Source organism: Haliotis cracherodii, unplaced genomic scaffold (genome assembly GCF_022045235.1).
Source record: "Haliotis cracherodii isolate W230 unplaced genomic scaffold, xgHalCrac1.p SCAF_5, whole genome shotgun sequence".
Taxonomy (NCBI): domain Eukaryota; kingdom Metazoa; phylum Mollusca; class Gastropoda; order Lepetellida; family Haliotidae; genus Haliotis; species Haliotis cracherodii.
Genome location: NW_027266308.1, coordinates 20,784,596 through 20,800,173, shown reverse-complemented (window position 1 = coordinate 20,800,173; position 15,578 = coordinate 20,784,596). Strand labels below are relative to the sequence as shown.

At 38.0% G+C, this 15,578-nt stretch overlaps 1 protein-coding gene across 3 annotated transcripts in view; it reads left to right on the top strand.

The window, feature by feature from the left end:
* The window catches only part of LOC139442629 (homeobox protein Meis1-like), a 107,686-nt gene that overhangs the window by 33,481 nt on the left and 58,627 nt on the right, over nt 1-15,578 (top strand). For all 3 annotated transcript variants that reach the window (XM_071223488.1, XM_071223489.1, XM_071223490.1), the window contains exon 8: nt 8,203-8,335. In XM_071223488.1, coding sequence (XP_071079589.1) covers nt 8,203-8,335 — 133 coding nt within the window. The remainder of the gene's footprint in view (nt 1-8,202; nt 8,336-15,578) is intronic.

Genomic DNA, 15,578 nt, shown 5'->3' with positions numbered 1-15,578 from the left:
CGTTTTAATTGCAGCAATCAGTCGATGACTTGTGCGTACATTCAATACGCTAACAGGGATACCTCTCTTTGCATAGTTTCAAGTGGAAAAATGTGTTACGGATCTAAATTTCAGCCAGTGTCTGTACTGAGGTCATTATACACCAATAGAAAATTGCGTATAACAAAGACATGAAAATTTGCCAAATGTTATATCAATACTAGTTTGAGGCCATAAATGTCATTTCTGACAGGTGCCCATTTGCAAGGGATCACAAAAGACCTGGCAAGCCGAAACAGGCCTTTGTGTTTTTGCTCAGTTGAGTGGAAAAATTCTATCGCAGATCTCAAACAGTATTCTCTAGATGCCTGTGTAATCAATAGATAAAAGTGACTGAAAAAAATCTGATCGTACAAGCTCACCCTTCCCAGGAAAAAAATCTAACTTAATTTATTGAGAGTGAAAACAACTATCACACATTTGGAAGGCATTGCATCAGCCTGCTTGGGGAGTCAAATATTAGTCTTATAGATTGTATGTGTTATTGATAATCAATAAAGACCATAAGATTCTCCTTTACATGAATTTCCATAATAAAACGTAGCTTCAGACCTTCTACTCCAGAGACTATGGATTTTTCTCTCTGTTTCGGCCGATTCTTTCAATATACTTGTGAATTGCAGGGAGCGTGTTTCCTTGTTAGAAATTCCGAACACGTGGGAGAGATGCATAGTTTCACTTTTCCAGAATTTAATGTGCACCTTTTTATACCGATTCAATATTTGAATTGCAATATTTTTTTACAGCATTTTGATTTTTCTCAGCAGTGGGTCTAAATCTCCATTGTGATGCTATGAAGTAGGAAACCTTACCTTGCTATAGAAAATAGAAATAAGATAGAAATAGAAACTTGATTTGCAATATTGTCCAAATTTTACACACTTGTTTTTTTACATATACTTTTAACCACAAACTAGGGATGGTGACACACAAAGAATGCTTGTCAAGAGAGTTTTTTCAACAGTATGTTGTATGACATTTTTTTGCAAATAAATGACAAAGTATGAAAGGAGGTGGTGGAAATGGTTGTTTTGCTTATAATGGCTCTTGAATTTTGAACCTTATCATGTGAAAAGCTGTCAGTAGAGCTATGAAATGAAATGAAAAGGGGAGCACTGAACCATATTACCCGTATTGGTGAATTCATTGGGTCATATAATAATTATTGTGCATTGATAGTTTACTTGAATAACGAGCATAAAACTTGCACGTCCCATACATTCAGTGAATTATATAACACTAAACTCTCACTTGGGTAGGTGTGTTGAATTAAACAGTCCAACTTGTGTCTTGTATCTGCTGGCTAATGTCTGGTAAAGACTTTCCGTTTGATGTTTTTTCAATAGAGAGGTATGCATCCACATGGCTGGGATAGGGCTTCATTGACAATTTGCACGCCATAAATCACATGCTAGGATCGAGTTTATACACTTGCGTACCAATTTAGTCCTAGTTAAAAGGCAAACTTTACACAATCAATTATATTCGTATTGTGAATTCGTCCAATGGGCTGTTCATCCAGGCATTTAATGTGTAGCTTTTCATTTTTTGGGGCGCACGGATATTTATCTATGTGTATTAAGAAGCGAGGCTTTATCACAAATTAATACAGCGAATTGATAGGTGCATTACAGCAGGTAATCCCGCAGGGCTGTCGTAAACACGACCAACAGAGAATAATGGGGCCCAGTGGAAGGATGAGAAAGCACCTATTAATCACAGCGTTTACTGGTCGCACTAGACCTAATGTTATACATACAAACCTTGAACCAGTGGAAATATACATGATTTATCATTACCCCTTCTTGACACAAACCCTGCCTCATGCAGAAACACGGGCAAATAAGGAGATAGATTTGACAGACCCAGTAAAGAGGCAAAGCTTGGCTCCCTGTTTCTGTATTGAAGGAATACGCCGGGGATTTCAATTTTTCTAGCCTAAAGGTAGTCTGCATATGTGTCTGTCATATGCACGGGGCTCACTCTATAAATCCTCTTCACAAGTGTTTTAGCCCCAGGACTTGTGATGGTAGCTACCCCTCCCATATATTAACTTTGACAAATTTCATCTTGGGACTAAGTAGAGAGAACTGTCAAATGGCTTAGACTGCTTGGAAAATCCTGTAAGTGATCTCTTCCTCAGGGCAACTGACAATCTGGTCATAGATTGCAATAGTGGTTACATTCACTTCCACTCCATTCACATTTCTCCAGCTTTATTCTTCTCAATTGTCACTGGTACTCCAGCTTCCTTTCAAGAAATGCAAGAGGTAAGATTCGTTTTCATTTGCAATGAAATATACCAGGACATATGTCGCTAATCTAAGCACATTGACTTTTTCTTGACAAACTTAACTCGGCTTAGACAACTGAATGCACTGTGAAATTTCTTCCTTTCAAATTCAGGGGAAGTTTAGTTCATTTGTGGGTAATTTATTTCACTGATATGAACCGTTTATTTGACAGTTGCTAAGGCAAATATGTTATTTCCAGATAATTTATTGATTAACAAATCTTAATCGAACAAATCTTGTTTTCCTGTCCTATATTTGCTATCCACAAGCTGGGGAAAATGTCACAGTGCTGACCCAGATGACGCCTGTTATCACATATCAGTGGCACTCACCTGCTGAAATATCCCTGACCCTCACAAGAGGGAGATATTAGTTCAGGTATCCAGTTTAGGCCTTACCGGGCACTTCAGGAATGTACTCCTACAGTTCGCTACACGTGGACTTGTACCAAGACGTTACAAAAGCACAAAATAGCAACAAAACTATGAGATAATGTCTCGAGGAAAATATGGTACGATAAAGTTTAAAACCTGTCATCAGTGCTTAGCTTATGAACTTGCATCTTTGTGAACATTACAGGCAAAGGGTAAACCTGGTTTAAGGGGATGTATAGGCTTTGGTGTGTGTGCTTGGAAGGTTTGACCCTGTGTGCTTCCATATTGACAAATGTATATTTCAAGCTTAAGATCCACTAATATCTTTTCACAGATATGAATCATAAGAAAGCCAGGCATGATTTGATAAATAGCAACTTGTAACTCGATTTTCTCATGACCTTTTGTACATGTCATTCACCCAAATATCCAGAAACTTCTCTTGAAATATTTTTAAAAAATCAAGTCAATTTCATTTGTGTCTTTTGGAGAGATTTATTCCCTAATGTTTGACCAAAAACATATTTTTCTTTCTCTTTCCTTTTTACCAAAGAGCATTTGATGTTAGTGTGTCAAATAATTTTCAATTACTGTTGATTTATCAAACAATTTTATGTTACATTTTACATTGAATTTATTATAGCTTTCAGCTCAATTGGAATCAGTTGTTAATTTCTCTCTGAAATGGGTTCTTGTTAATTTCTGTAGTATGTGATAGTTCATAAAACCTAGCCCACACCTGTTAATTGATATACAATTACAGCAGGTAGGCAGTTTCAACCTTTGAGTGTAGCTTATCACAGATCCATCTTTACCTGAGGGATCATTCATTATCTGTGAATGTCTGCCTGTCACCTGCCTCTATTGAGTACTTAGTAGGGCTTTGTTTAACTGATTCCTCCCTTGATCAGAGATTTTTCCAGATGTCCCAAGGCCACTCAATCTAGTTTTTGTTAATCAATGGCTTCAGAAATGCGTCATTACATTTAAGCTCAAGGATAGAGAAATGATAAACTTGTAAACATACTTAGACAACTGGATTAGTCCAAAATACAAGAAGACAAAATCCATTCAAATTTCGTTTTTTAAAATAATTATTATTTTCTTATGAAAAAAAAAATATTAAAAATATATTTGAACTTTATGGAAGTCCCTATATTTGGAGTGATTGTCTGATATTGATATTTGTTGGGGGGTTTCAATTTTATTTATGAAAATCAGCCAAGCTGCCCCATTTGCAAAACATGTCTGCTCAGACCGGATCTGCGATGTTTATCTGCAGAGGTGAAGTGATTAGGAGTGTTTACTTGGGTGTAATATGTCATGAAGAGTGTTGGTCAGTGAGTGGGTCAGTCTTTGACCCTGGTCACTGTCGAGATTAGGACAGGTGGGAGTGGATAATGACAGAATCTCCAGTGGGTTTACTTGACCATTAGCATAAGCTCTAGGGCTTGTCTCACAAATAAAAGTGTCAATTTAGTTTAGAAGTAGGTAAATTTATTATAATCATGATAAGGAATGCTAGTTATCATCACACAAGCATGTACATTGATATGATATCCAGAAAAAATATTAGGCTTTGAATAAGAAATTGTGACAATAATTTTGGCAAAATCCAAATTTTGGTTATGTCAAACATAGTTTGATATTTTGTTTGTGTTTACTTATTTTACAAATTTTGATTTATTTTCATACGAAGCACTTAGACATTTGAACATGGGGACTCGGAAAGCCTGTTAAAGCTATGAAACGTCTCACATACTTTATTGTACTAGATGTCATATATGGGTGAATTGGACGTGCTGATATCTACCATGTCATTCTAAACATATCATGAAATCGAATCTTTGCCGATCCCTCTAACTCCAGCAAATATCTGTTTGTTTTCCTTGTGCCATGTTGCTTATTTGTTTGATTTTCAATTCTATACCATGATGTACCTGATAGACCTGTGAGGTCTCCCCACTCGACCCTTGCACCTAACAACTGGCCCTTGTGTTCATTGCACGCCGAATAAAAAGAACCTCAGATAATAGGAAATGTAAACAAATCAAAACCCCAGTGCCACGAGATCAATTTCTTACTTACAGGAGCTCAAGTATTTTGAATTCATTCACAAAGCCATGGCAGTTAAACTGCAATCGATCACTGTCGCTTTCGCTTGACAGATGGCGGACTGACAATAACGTACATTTCCCAATTTATTGACAAAGATGGCCTGAATAAGAAAACACATTTTGTTATATTTGTGCTGGCGTGGGAAATTAGGATATTGTGATATACAGAAGGCTAATGATTTTTGGACCCACCGGCATTTAAAATACAATTACAATGAATAAGTGGCCATGTGTGGCAAATTCTAGATAAACTGGTTGATTCTATAGTGACGGATAGATATTGATAAGGTTGTTGGCTGCAGATGTCTGTTTCATAGTATGGATATTTTCCTGACTGCCACATGAAGTCTAGTTCTGATAGCTGCTACTGGCAATAAATATAAAAGGTCATTTTGCAGCTAGTTGATCCTACTAATATTTGGGTTGTAACTAACATGGTATAATGTTGGACTTTATCACATACATTTCTTCCTGGCATGGAATATTTTATCATGAACAAAATATTCCACATTCCTCCTTTAATGTATAAACGACAATTAGTACATACTTACACGTTGTGATTGATGAGCTATGTGATAATGCTGTCAATTGAAATATAGCATCACTTGATTGAGTAGAAAATGTGATAGAAACAACTTATCCTTTTATAAAATATGAACATTTCCAAAGTGGGTTTATTACAATACATACATGTTCTGTTTTTGTTAATAAAACTTCATTGGCAGATCTAACCCACTTCCTACTATTTCTATTAGTCATTGGTGCAGCAGTTTGTACAGGAAACCTGTGTGGGGCTGGCCATGGAACGACACACCTTATCAAAATGAGTCATGGGAAATCCAAATTACTGTTCATGTACCACATATGACCTCTGACCTTACACGTAGCAAGAAAAAAGTTGCCTTTTTGAAAGTAGGAAAAAAAGTTATCCATAATCTAGGTTTTTATGTAGTAATCAGTAGTTTGGTTGAAGAAACAATCATGATACGACAGTTAATGATAAACAATATTCCCATGTTAAACATCTCTGCCCATGTTTTAAATTTCACATGAATAATCTACTCTCATTTTTGAAAGTACAAGGGATCAGCAATTAAAATATAAGTTTCAATCGCTTGTTATTTTAAGTACATATTTATAGTGTAATATAATAATGCCATGCAGTATCTGATGAGGGGGAAATACTTCAACAAGCCATTTTTGTTAAACTTATCTTGCTGAATGCTTTAACATCACATTAATCTCCACTGAAGTCAACACAACTGATCCACTTAGTGAAAATACCCCGTCACTTAATTGTCATTAGCAGAACAGGTGATTTTAAGATGTTAATCAAGGTGAAATGTATCTGTTCAGCTGATAGTGTATATCTAGAGAAGCGATTCAGCATTGATAAGCCTATGGTCTAATGAGGCAGCGCCATGGCGCTATCAAATCTAAGGTAATAGGTAGCAGCTATGATACATATCTACCGTCGCTATAGGTGGCAGTCTGGATCCGTCACCCTGCGTTGTCCCTACCTGTCGGTAGGGGTGTCGGGTGTGTCGTCGCGACGACGCAAGTCAGGAGCAGACGCTAGTCGTGCATGAACCTTGGGCCATGTACTCTCGATCAGATGACACTGGCCTGCTATATAAGGTGCAGCTATCACAGACAAGTGCTTCTTGTTCTTAAATTGACCGAAATAAACATTGTAAGATACACCTGCTTGTCTATTTCACTGTCAAGTTATAACTTTCATAATTTATGTTTCAGTTGGAGTTCTTAGAGGTTTATAAACTTTTTACTGAAAATGAGACCTTCAAATTTATTTCATATTTTTAAAATGTTTTGTTGTTTTTTCAATTACATTATTTGACAGGATTGTTAGGACATTTTTACCCATAATTCTGTATATATCTGTTGAGGTCAAATTATTTCCTTTTTCTTTCATCAGTACACACTTGAATGAAACCAACTGATGATACTGTCTGTTTGTACTTGTGTAATGTGTGGTGGATGAGTCAGATTTAGTGTCACAAATGAATACACACACATGGTGGCAACCTACACCAAGTACATAATTCACACCCCGAGCATTGTCTTTGTGTGTCCACTGCTCTGAACATTTCTGTTACCACTGCCACTGAATCACATACAGTTAAGAAAACAATTATGCTGAGCAATGGTTTAGCTCATGTTGTTGCAGGAGTAGATCTGACCATCAGAAATTACCCAAGGGGAGGTAGACAAAGTCAATGTGCCAACAGCACCATGCAAATTTTTCTGCATTTAGCACTGTGAATGCTATCAGGCTATCTGAGCCACGGTGACTTTAAGATCATTCAGATCACCAGCGTTGATTTCAGTCTTTTATATAGTGGAAGTATTTGATAATTACAGAGAACCGCGGACACTCCAGGATTGTATGGGATAGGTAGGGCTTTTTACAATTGTCAACAATGCACAGCTTTATCGTAGACAGATAAAGTTCTTTCTAACCCTGTGTGTCAAGGAAGTCATTGTGGGACATTCTTGCGCTTTGCAAACTTTAACAGACTTGCTATTGAGGTCTCGTCACAAATGAGATTTCAACAGTGTTAAAGACACACACACGATACTACCAAGTCCACCACATTCACCAGTCTAGGGCGAGTAAACGGCTTTTTTCTTCTCACGAGTTTGAGAGCTTCAGAAAATAAATCCATCCATTTCATATCTGTATGAATAAAAATATAATCTTGCCTGCCTTATACAGTGTCGCTAACCCAAAGACATTCAGCCATGAATAGAAACCTAGTTAGCTCAAGACCAGGAGCGCAAGTGTTAGTAAAAGTGTCTAAAACCTCCTTTCAAGGACCTCAATATGAGATTATCGCTAGAATAGATTTGGCAGGAGTGGTCGAATGTAAGAAAAACTAGAGAAAGCCTACTCCATGGGCCTCTATGGTAAAAGCGGTCCCTTTCTCTGGAGTATTTTGTTCGCGGCGTCCTAGCTCAAACTAGCAAACATTGTGTGTGTACGAGCAAAACTCATTATGTATATGGTATCCTGAGACTAAGAGGTGACTTTGTATACAGGCCGCTGTAAACCCCCCTCGTTACCCTGCCTCGTTGACCCCAGTTGAGGAATATCACCTGAAACATGCAAATAAATCCCCCTGTCAATCAAATGGGAAATGTATCGCACAAAATTAACAACATTGACACAACCTTTCCTCATTAAATTGAAAAAAAATAATGTTTTGATGCAGTAAATTTGCAACTTTCTACTAGGGTGGTCATATGAAATGAAATTTATGAAAAAAATATGTTTTATTGGATTTCAAAATGTTTCTATTTGCAGTGAAATGTGCTTTAAAGTTTATATGTACATGGTGCTGATGTTTGTTTTTGCAGAGGCCGCCATCACAAAGTTTGAATTACAGCCAAGCCGATGATACACAGTCCTCGCGGTCTGGGGATACACCCGTGCCATCTAGTCAGCCAAATACTAATTCCTCACACAATGCAGAAAACAACAGCGAGTCAGGTAAAAAAAACACCTTTTATTTCATCCATACCAACTTTTTACGTCTATTTCATGAAATTGACATTTTTTATGTCAATCATAAAAATGATACAGGATCTTCATATGGACCTAAATTTCATGCACCTAAAAACAAAATGAAAACTTTGAAAAAATATCTTTTTCAAACTTCAAGCTTCTCTTTGATTATTTTGTTTGAATTTTAGATTTATTCTCTGAGAAATAAATATCTGTAGTAATGAGAGAAAATCAGGAGAACTTTGAGCCCATTACAAATCTAGACTTTAATATTCAAAATGAGAAATGTGAATATCAATTCAAGTTAAAAGCTTAATTCTGTTGAAATTTTCAAAGTTTAGAACTAAAAGGAGTTGCAAGTTCTTTTCTGTGCGACTCAAGATCTCGTCAAGTTAGCCGAGGAAGAGCGGGTTCACTCACTCTATTGAAAAATGATGCACTACATTCTTTTGAAACATTGCATCTGGCCACAGTGCTTGTTAACCTTCTCACCTCCATTTCCCCCTTCGGTGGCCATGAAATCAAATTTCAAAGAATAATGTCTTGGAAAACAGGGTTAAAAATTTAGAGGCTTTTATTTGAAGTTTATAGAAGCATAGTTTTAGATAACTTACAGAAAGTCTTTGGCAGTTTGAGTCTTAAACATCAACACCAGGACTGAACCGTCCCATCTCGTATCTCTCATCTTTGATGGTAACATTCCAAAATTTGCTTCTTGGGGCTTGGGAAGGGGGGGAATTTCATGATAAAAGTGGTTTTTTTTAAAAAAAACATTGAGGTAATTGATTGCCAAGATGTCAGTCATCATAATTTGACAGGTTTTGAGTTTCGGAATTGATCAAGTTTTTAGCAAGGAAATATGCAGTTGTTTCGACCAGTGGATAAGAAAACATTGCAATGTGAGCCTTGCAAGTGTGGTAGAATGTTGGCCAAGTTGTCTATTTCGGGGAGAACGATATGTACATGTGTATATAACAAGGAGGAAAGAACAAGAAGACTCACAGACAAGCACCCCAATTAGATTGTAACAGAAACACAACTTCTTCCCCTCTTCATGGACAAGTTTATTGTTTAGTTTCAATGAAACTGCAATGTCTTACTGTTTAAGTGGTTGATGTCGGCTATACCTAGGAAGTGTGTTCTGTACTAAATCAGTCTAACTATGTATCTGTGATTTCAATCATGCAGTAGATGTGAAGCGAAAGTGATGCTCGTTTGTTTCAACCCTCGTCCCATGTATTCTTCTCCCTAATCTGTGGCCTAAACAGCCACAAGTTTGGAGAGAGGTGATTTTCAAGGGAACTGATCCAGAAAATAAAACGAAAGGAGATTTCTCACCCCCCTGAATCCCTCCCCCTCCATCTTCCCCCCAAAGCAGCCATTCGAACAGGCACTGGATATATCAGAAAAGAAATCCAATATTGCGTTTTTCTCTTTAGGTCCGAGGTTTAGTCATGTGCACAAGTCTTTGACTCTGTTGGCCTTCCTCTTCATGCCTGAATACCGTGCTGATGGAAAACTTGTTATCCTTGCAAGAAGGGATTGTTTTGAGAAGGCGGAAGGGGCTGTATAAGCACTAACACACTGGTATATGGCCAAACAAATTCAACATCCAGTAATGAAAAAGCTGCAAAAATAAAATATTTATTACGGAAAGGGCATGATCTGTTTCCCCTGCTCTGGACGACCAAGACATATGTCATCAAATTATGAGAAAAACTTGTGGGGAAGTCCCATTTCATCACTAACCACACTGATTTCATATTTGATTAACAGTATCAACATACTTGTGTTTGTTGATTTCTACCCCCCAAGCCACCTTCCGGTTTAGTGCAAATCAGCAAACGTTGGTAGTTATTTAGGTATCTAAGTTTGGTTTGGCTGACTTTAGTTTATTTCTACCCTCAAAACACAGTTGTGGCATAGCTGACATTCATTACTGTCAATAATATAGAAGGATGTTAATTTCAAGTTGAAATGTGCATGACATAGACAATGAATGTGTGTGTCAAATGACTATTGTGTATCTCTATCCATCAAATCAATAGGACAGCAGGAATAAGAGAAATATCATTTACGTGTGGCAGTAAGCTAATACTTGTCATACATGTCAGTGCACACTTTCTAAGTGATATTGTCCATTACTATGTGCAGGAGATATCTGCCCATCTCCAATTTCTTCTAATGCCATTTCTAATTGCTTTCATGAACTATACAGATCTGTTAAATTTTGATTGATGTCTGAATTGATACTTAATGAAAGTAAAATTCATAATTTTCTATTCAGTTTGTTTTTTAATCTAATTTCACGGTTTAAACTTGATATCACAAGCTTAATTCTGGTTACTGTTCCTATGTTCGGTTCTGATTGTGACTGTGGAGTGAGAATAATATACATTTGTTACATGGGGGGCAAAAAATGTTTTCAGAAACATAATGATGCTCTTTTATGAGTATAAACTAGACATGTAATCATAATGTTGCTCTTAAAAAAAGCATTGACATTTTTATGTCCTTGTTTGGCTATGGCTATGATATTAAGTTTGTATTTTTCATAGCATTCATTAAAAAGCAGTTAGATTATATGGGGAAGCTTGCAACACATGATTTTAAATCAATATTTTTACAGTCAATTGCTGCAAAAGTTTTATGAGAAAGACATTCTTCCCAGACAATTTTTAATTCCAATTTTTCAAATGAACCACCATTGATATTTTATCAGTTTCGATATGAGTTTAGTCTCTTCATAATTGCAAAGAGTTACTTCCAAATCAGCAAACATGTCAAAAAGGGTGACCCAAATTTAATAATTTTGAGATATTCTGTACATATTTCTGATTTAGGACGACTTAATAACTACTGGCCAGAAATTGGCGAAGAAAGAGTTGTCATCATAATTTGGATGAAATAAACGTTAGCTCGTCACCTAGTCTTCCTGTCACCAACTTGAAATTTCATTCAGTTTACGGTCAGATTTTATGCTTTCTTGGGAGTTGCCGACACAATTGCAACTGTCAGTGGAATAACAAATTAGGCAGATTTAATAAAGTGTCTTCTCATAAAGTTGGAGAAGAACACGGTTTTTGTATGTTGTCTGAAAACGACCGGTTCAAAAGGGTGTCAGTTGCTGGCTATTGATTCCAGGCTTCCGATGATCTTTTTACTGTCCTATTTATGATGATGGGACATAAATGTCCCAACCGTTAATCTCTTGTCTTTACATCAACCTATCTGTGACCATACAGACACACACAAGACGTGTCACACGTTGACTTAAGAATCTCACGTAGAGGTTTCATGTTTAGAAGATGAGAAATCAATTATTTTTATGATTTCAAAAATATTTCTGAATCTTTATTTTTGTGACCAGCTGTATACTTTTGCAAGAGCTGAAGTTTTATTTCTCTGTGCTGGGGGTAAAACCAATAATGTTTGCTCTTGATTATTTATGTTGGATAAAAAAAAATAAATTTAATAATTTTGCCTACTTGAGATATCTGCTTTGGGCCGTTGAGAATTGTTTTTATTCCAGCTTCACATGTTTGCATTCTTAACAACACGAACATTAACCTTTCCCGTTCTTGATGTGTTTTGGATTGCCACAAATCGAAAACGTGTGGGAATGAAATCTAAGTCCCTTCCCCTCTCAACCAGCCACCCTTCCCCCTCAGCGCCTTCCCTCCCCCTTCAGCACTCCCCCTTCGCTGTACAATCATGTGGCTTCACCTGGTCTGCACGGAGGATCTCATAAACTCATTTTCTAAATGTATTTCCTGCCATGTTCAAATGTTCCTCAGCCCTGTAGAAAGAAAGCTTGATCATTGTCAGTGATAGGCGGTTAATACTGGTCGGAGATTGCCGAAAAATTTCTGAAAACACTCGAAACCCCTTAAAAACATCTTCCTTGGGGTCACATTTGATACGCCATTCCTGAGCCACTTGGGATGGATACACTCAAGGCAAGGAAATGCTAAACAGCTGTGCCAGGGAACAATTGGGCAGGCCAAACAGCCTCCAAAACAAACCCAAGAGAATAATAGTTTGGTGTAGAGATTGATAAGGCTGCAAGGTATGGAGAGAGAGAGAAATGAACGGATCCCAGCAACATGAGAAAAGCCTTGAGCCCCCTAGTTTGTGTAGATAGAGCGCAATGCAGACCGCTTGAGTAGATTTCCTTCACCATAGTCCTGAAAGGAACGACCGATCGGCAAGATATTAATTCCTACATAGGGCACCCTGGGTTAGATTCTAAGATCACCCCATAGTTGAGAGGTAGCTGTTATCGATTGTTAGGTATGAAGCTTTTGAAAGTCCCGTTCCGACCGCCCCAGTCTTTATCATAGTGCATTATGGTTTTATCAACGTGGGTTTGGGGAGCACGGCGAGTTTGACCAGGTAGTCACTTGTGATCGCTGTTGGTACGCCAGAACGGTGGGCATTGTCACCCACTGATAGGAAACACGGCTATTGAGAGACACAGTGCACTGGCATTTGATTTCATTTCACGGCTCTTTTAATACCCCATTCACAGGGTTTAGCAGCTGCGAAGCTGTACAGTGAAAAAAGACTGCCTACTATTCAATGTCCACACAAATCGCAACAAAACGTTTAGTCAACTCTCTGAAAAGGGCTGTAGAGTTTAAGCTAAGGAAACCACGATCCTATAACACAAGTAACATTACCTAAAAGGAATTAATGTTGGAAGGGCTGGGCTATCATTTGTACTGGACAATGGACCTAATGGTCCTTGACTGGTCAATGAGGCCTAAGACCATGTGATTTGATGCCCAGTTGGGATAGGTAAAAGATGAAATTATTACGAGGGATAAATGTCCCATAAAAATCAAATAGACTGTTCCGCCTAGTTAGGACAGTGAGGACAGTTTACACAATTTCATACTAAGTTTTTTCGGGGATTTTCTATCCGCTTCATATTCAACCCAGTCCTCCTCCGAGAGTATTTTGATAAAAATGAATGAAAAGCAGGCCCCCCCTCAGCTCCCCAAATTCTATCAGCAAGCCTAATGTGAAAATAATGGCATAATTCTTTAGCCTCTGCCCCCAGAGTCATACATCTAAAGAAACGAATCCGGGTTGGCAGAGGCAAAAAAGAAGCAATTCCTCTGTGTTTACAAACATATTCTTTCCACTATTCACAGGATACTTGTGCCGGGGTGAAGCTTGGACAATTAGCGTTTTCACCTTGGTATGATTTCGGTCGACCCAGGTTCCAGGTAGAAAGATGGTTCAAAGTGAGGTAGAGATCACTATGCACTTTGATGTATGCTCACCGGAACACATGGCCGGCAACGGCTTCTAACCCTCCTCGAATATTCTTAATAATCTATTCCTTGGCATACTCTACAGGGAGATGGGAGTGAGCGGAGAATTATTTCGAATCCACAGATGTGGGTGGCTCAAATTTCATCTGGCACAGCCAAGTTAAAAACAATTTCCAGCGTATCCCGAGGAATCGGTAATTAAATCGTGCATTCATCTACATACAACAGTGGTGGGGTAAGCTCGGGTCCCAGGGGCCACCGTCCAAAGTGATATTCCATCAAACCATTCTCAGTGTCCCACAACCCACACCTGGGCTCGCTTGTCGCAATGCTAATGAACATTGATTGGATATTATATTATGAGGATAATGGACTGTTTATCCAGGTAGATTTCATTACAGGTAATGTAGCAGTCGATTTCTTTAATGGGAGGTATGCAGAGGGTGGGGGAAAGTAGGTCAGGGGGTGGGGGGTAGTTATTGAGGGGTGGGGATCTAGCAAGGTAGGACAGGAGGATGGCTACAAATGGAGAAGTAGGTCTTGGGCAGAAAGTGATGTAAACCTGGGAAAAGATTTTATGATGATTGTACTGAGATATTTGTTCGAAATTGATTTTTATGGCAATGAAATAAACATGACGATGTTGATATGTATATATATATATATACATATATACATACATATACATATATATGTCGCTGGTGTTTGACCTGGTAAGGTGGAACAGGGATGAGTGTAGAGGAAGTGGAGTTTATAAACACTTCAAACTGATATGCATTTCGTATTAGATGAAATAAACATCACGACTGACCATCATCACAATTAATTAAGATTATTTATGATATGTGAAGAGGAATCGGTACACATTACCAAGCTGTTAGCTTAGGGCTAGCCATGGCCTGAGCCTGACTGGACATTAGGTGGCCGCAGGGCAAAATTAACGGAAGTGGCCAACGATTGAGGAAGTGAATAAAGGAAATATACATGCAAGAGGGTCAAGCATTTGGCTACTGCTGATGGCCAGTTGGACTGTGTCAGATAGGGGATGGGGGAAAGAGAAGGGGGTATCACTTTCAAATTAATGACATTGTTTTGAGTTTAAGCATTCTTTGAGATAGCAAGGTCCAGCTGTGGCCTGTTGTCAGGGACAAGCTTGGTCAGTTTTGAAGGGTCATTTAGCTGACCAACACCAGGAATTTTTCTGAGACTGAATTGCAGGAGTGGCATGGTGAAACTATTTTAATTGGCTGTGAGAGGACTGAGAAGGGAATTTGGGCACAGCTAATGACGCCATATGAAGAATTTATTACCCTTGGATGATATTTAATGTCAGTTTGAATCCTTGGTGATAATCATGCTTGACTATACAATAATATGCCTCTGGCAAATAAATTACAAAGTTCTAGACCCTAGGAAATTTCTCAATTTGTAAGAAAAAATGTCTGAAAGATTTACAAAATCATTATGCCAAATATGCCAAAACAATTTTCCAAAAATTAATAGTAGCTGTCAAAAACAGGAATGATTGAAAATAGTAAAAATAAAAATGATAGGTCAAAATTCATTTTTGTTAAAAATCCCATTGTCCTAAGCACCATGTTGTTAATGAATTGCCTTTCAATTCAGGAATTAAAATGTCTCCACCCACTTAGTCGAAGCCCTTTATTTCACAAGGTCAGGCTTCAAATGGGGATTCTAATCCGCCTCCCTCCTGGTTTCTGAGACAATGTTACAGTGATGATACCAGGGATTAGGTGTCCCATGGAGACAAAGTGTGTTGGATGGGGGACACAGGAGAGGGAGGGGAGGGGATTAGGAGCAGGGGGAGGCAGGGTGTTTCAGTTGCCAATGAGAGGCTTGTATTTCACATCAGCTGACTCCACCCCCAACAAACCAGGCATGTCTTATCAGTGTGGATTTAAACTTTGACCTGGGGCCTAGAAAAC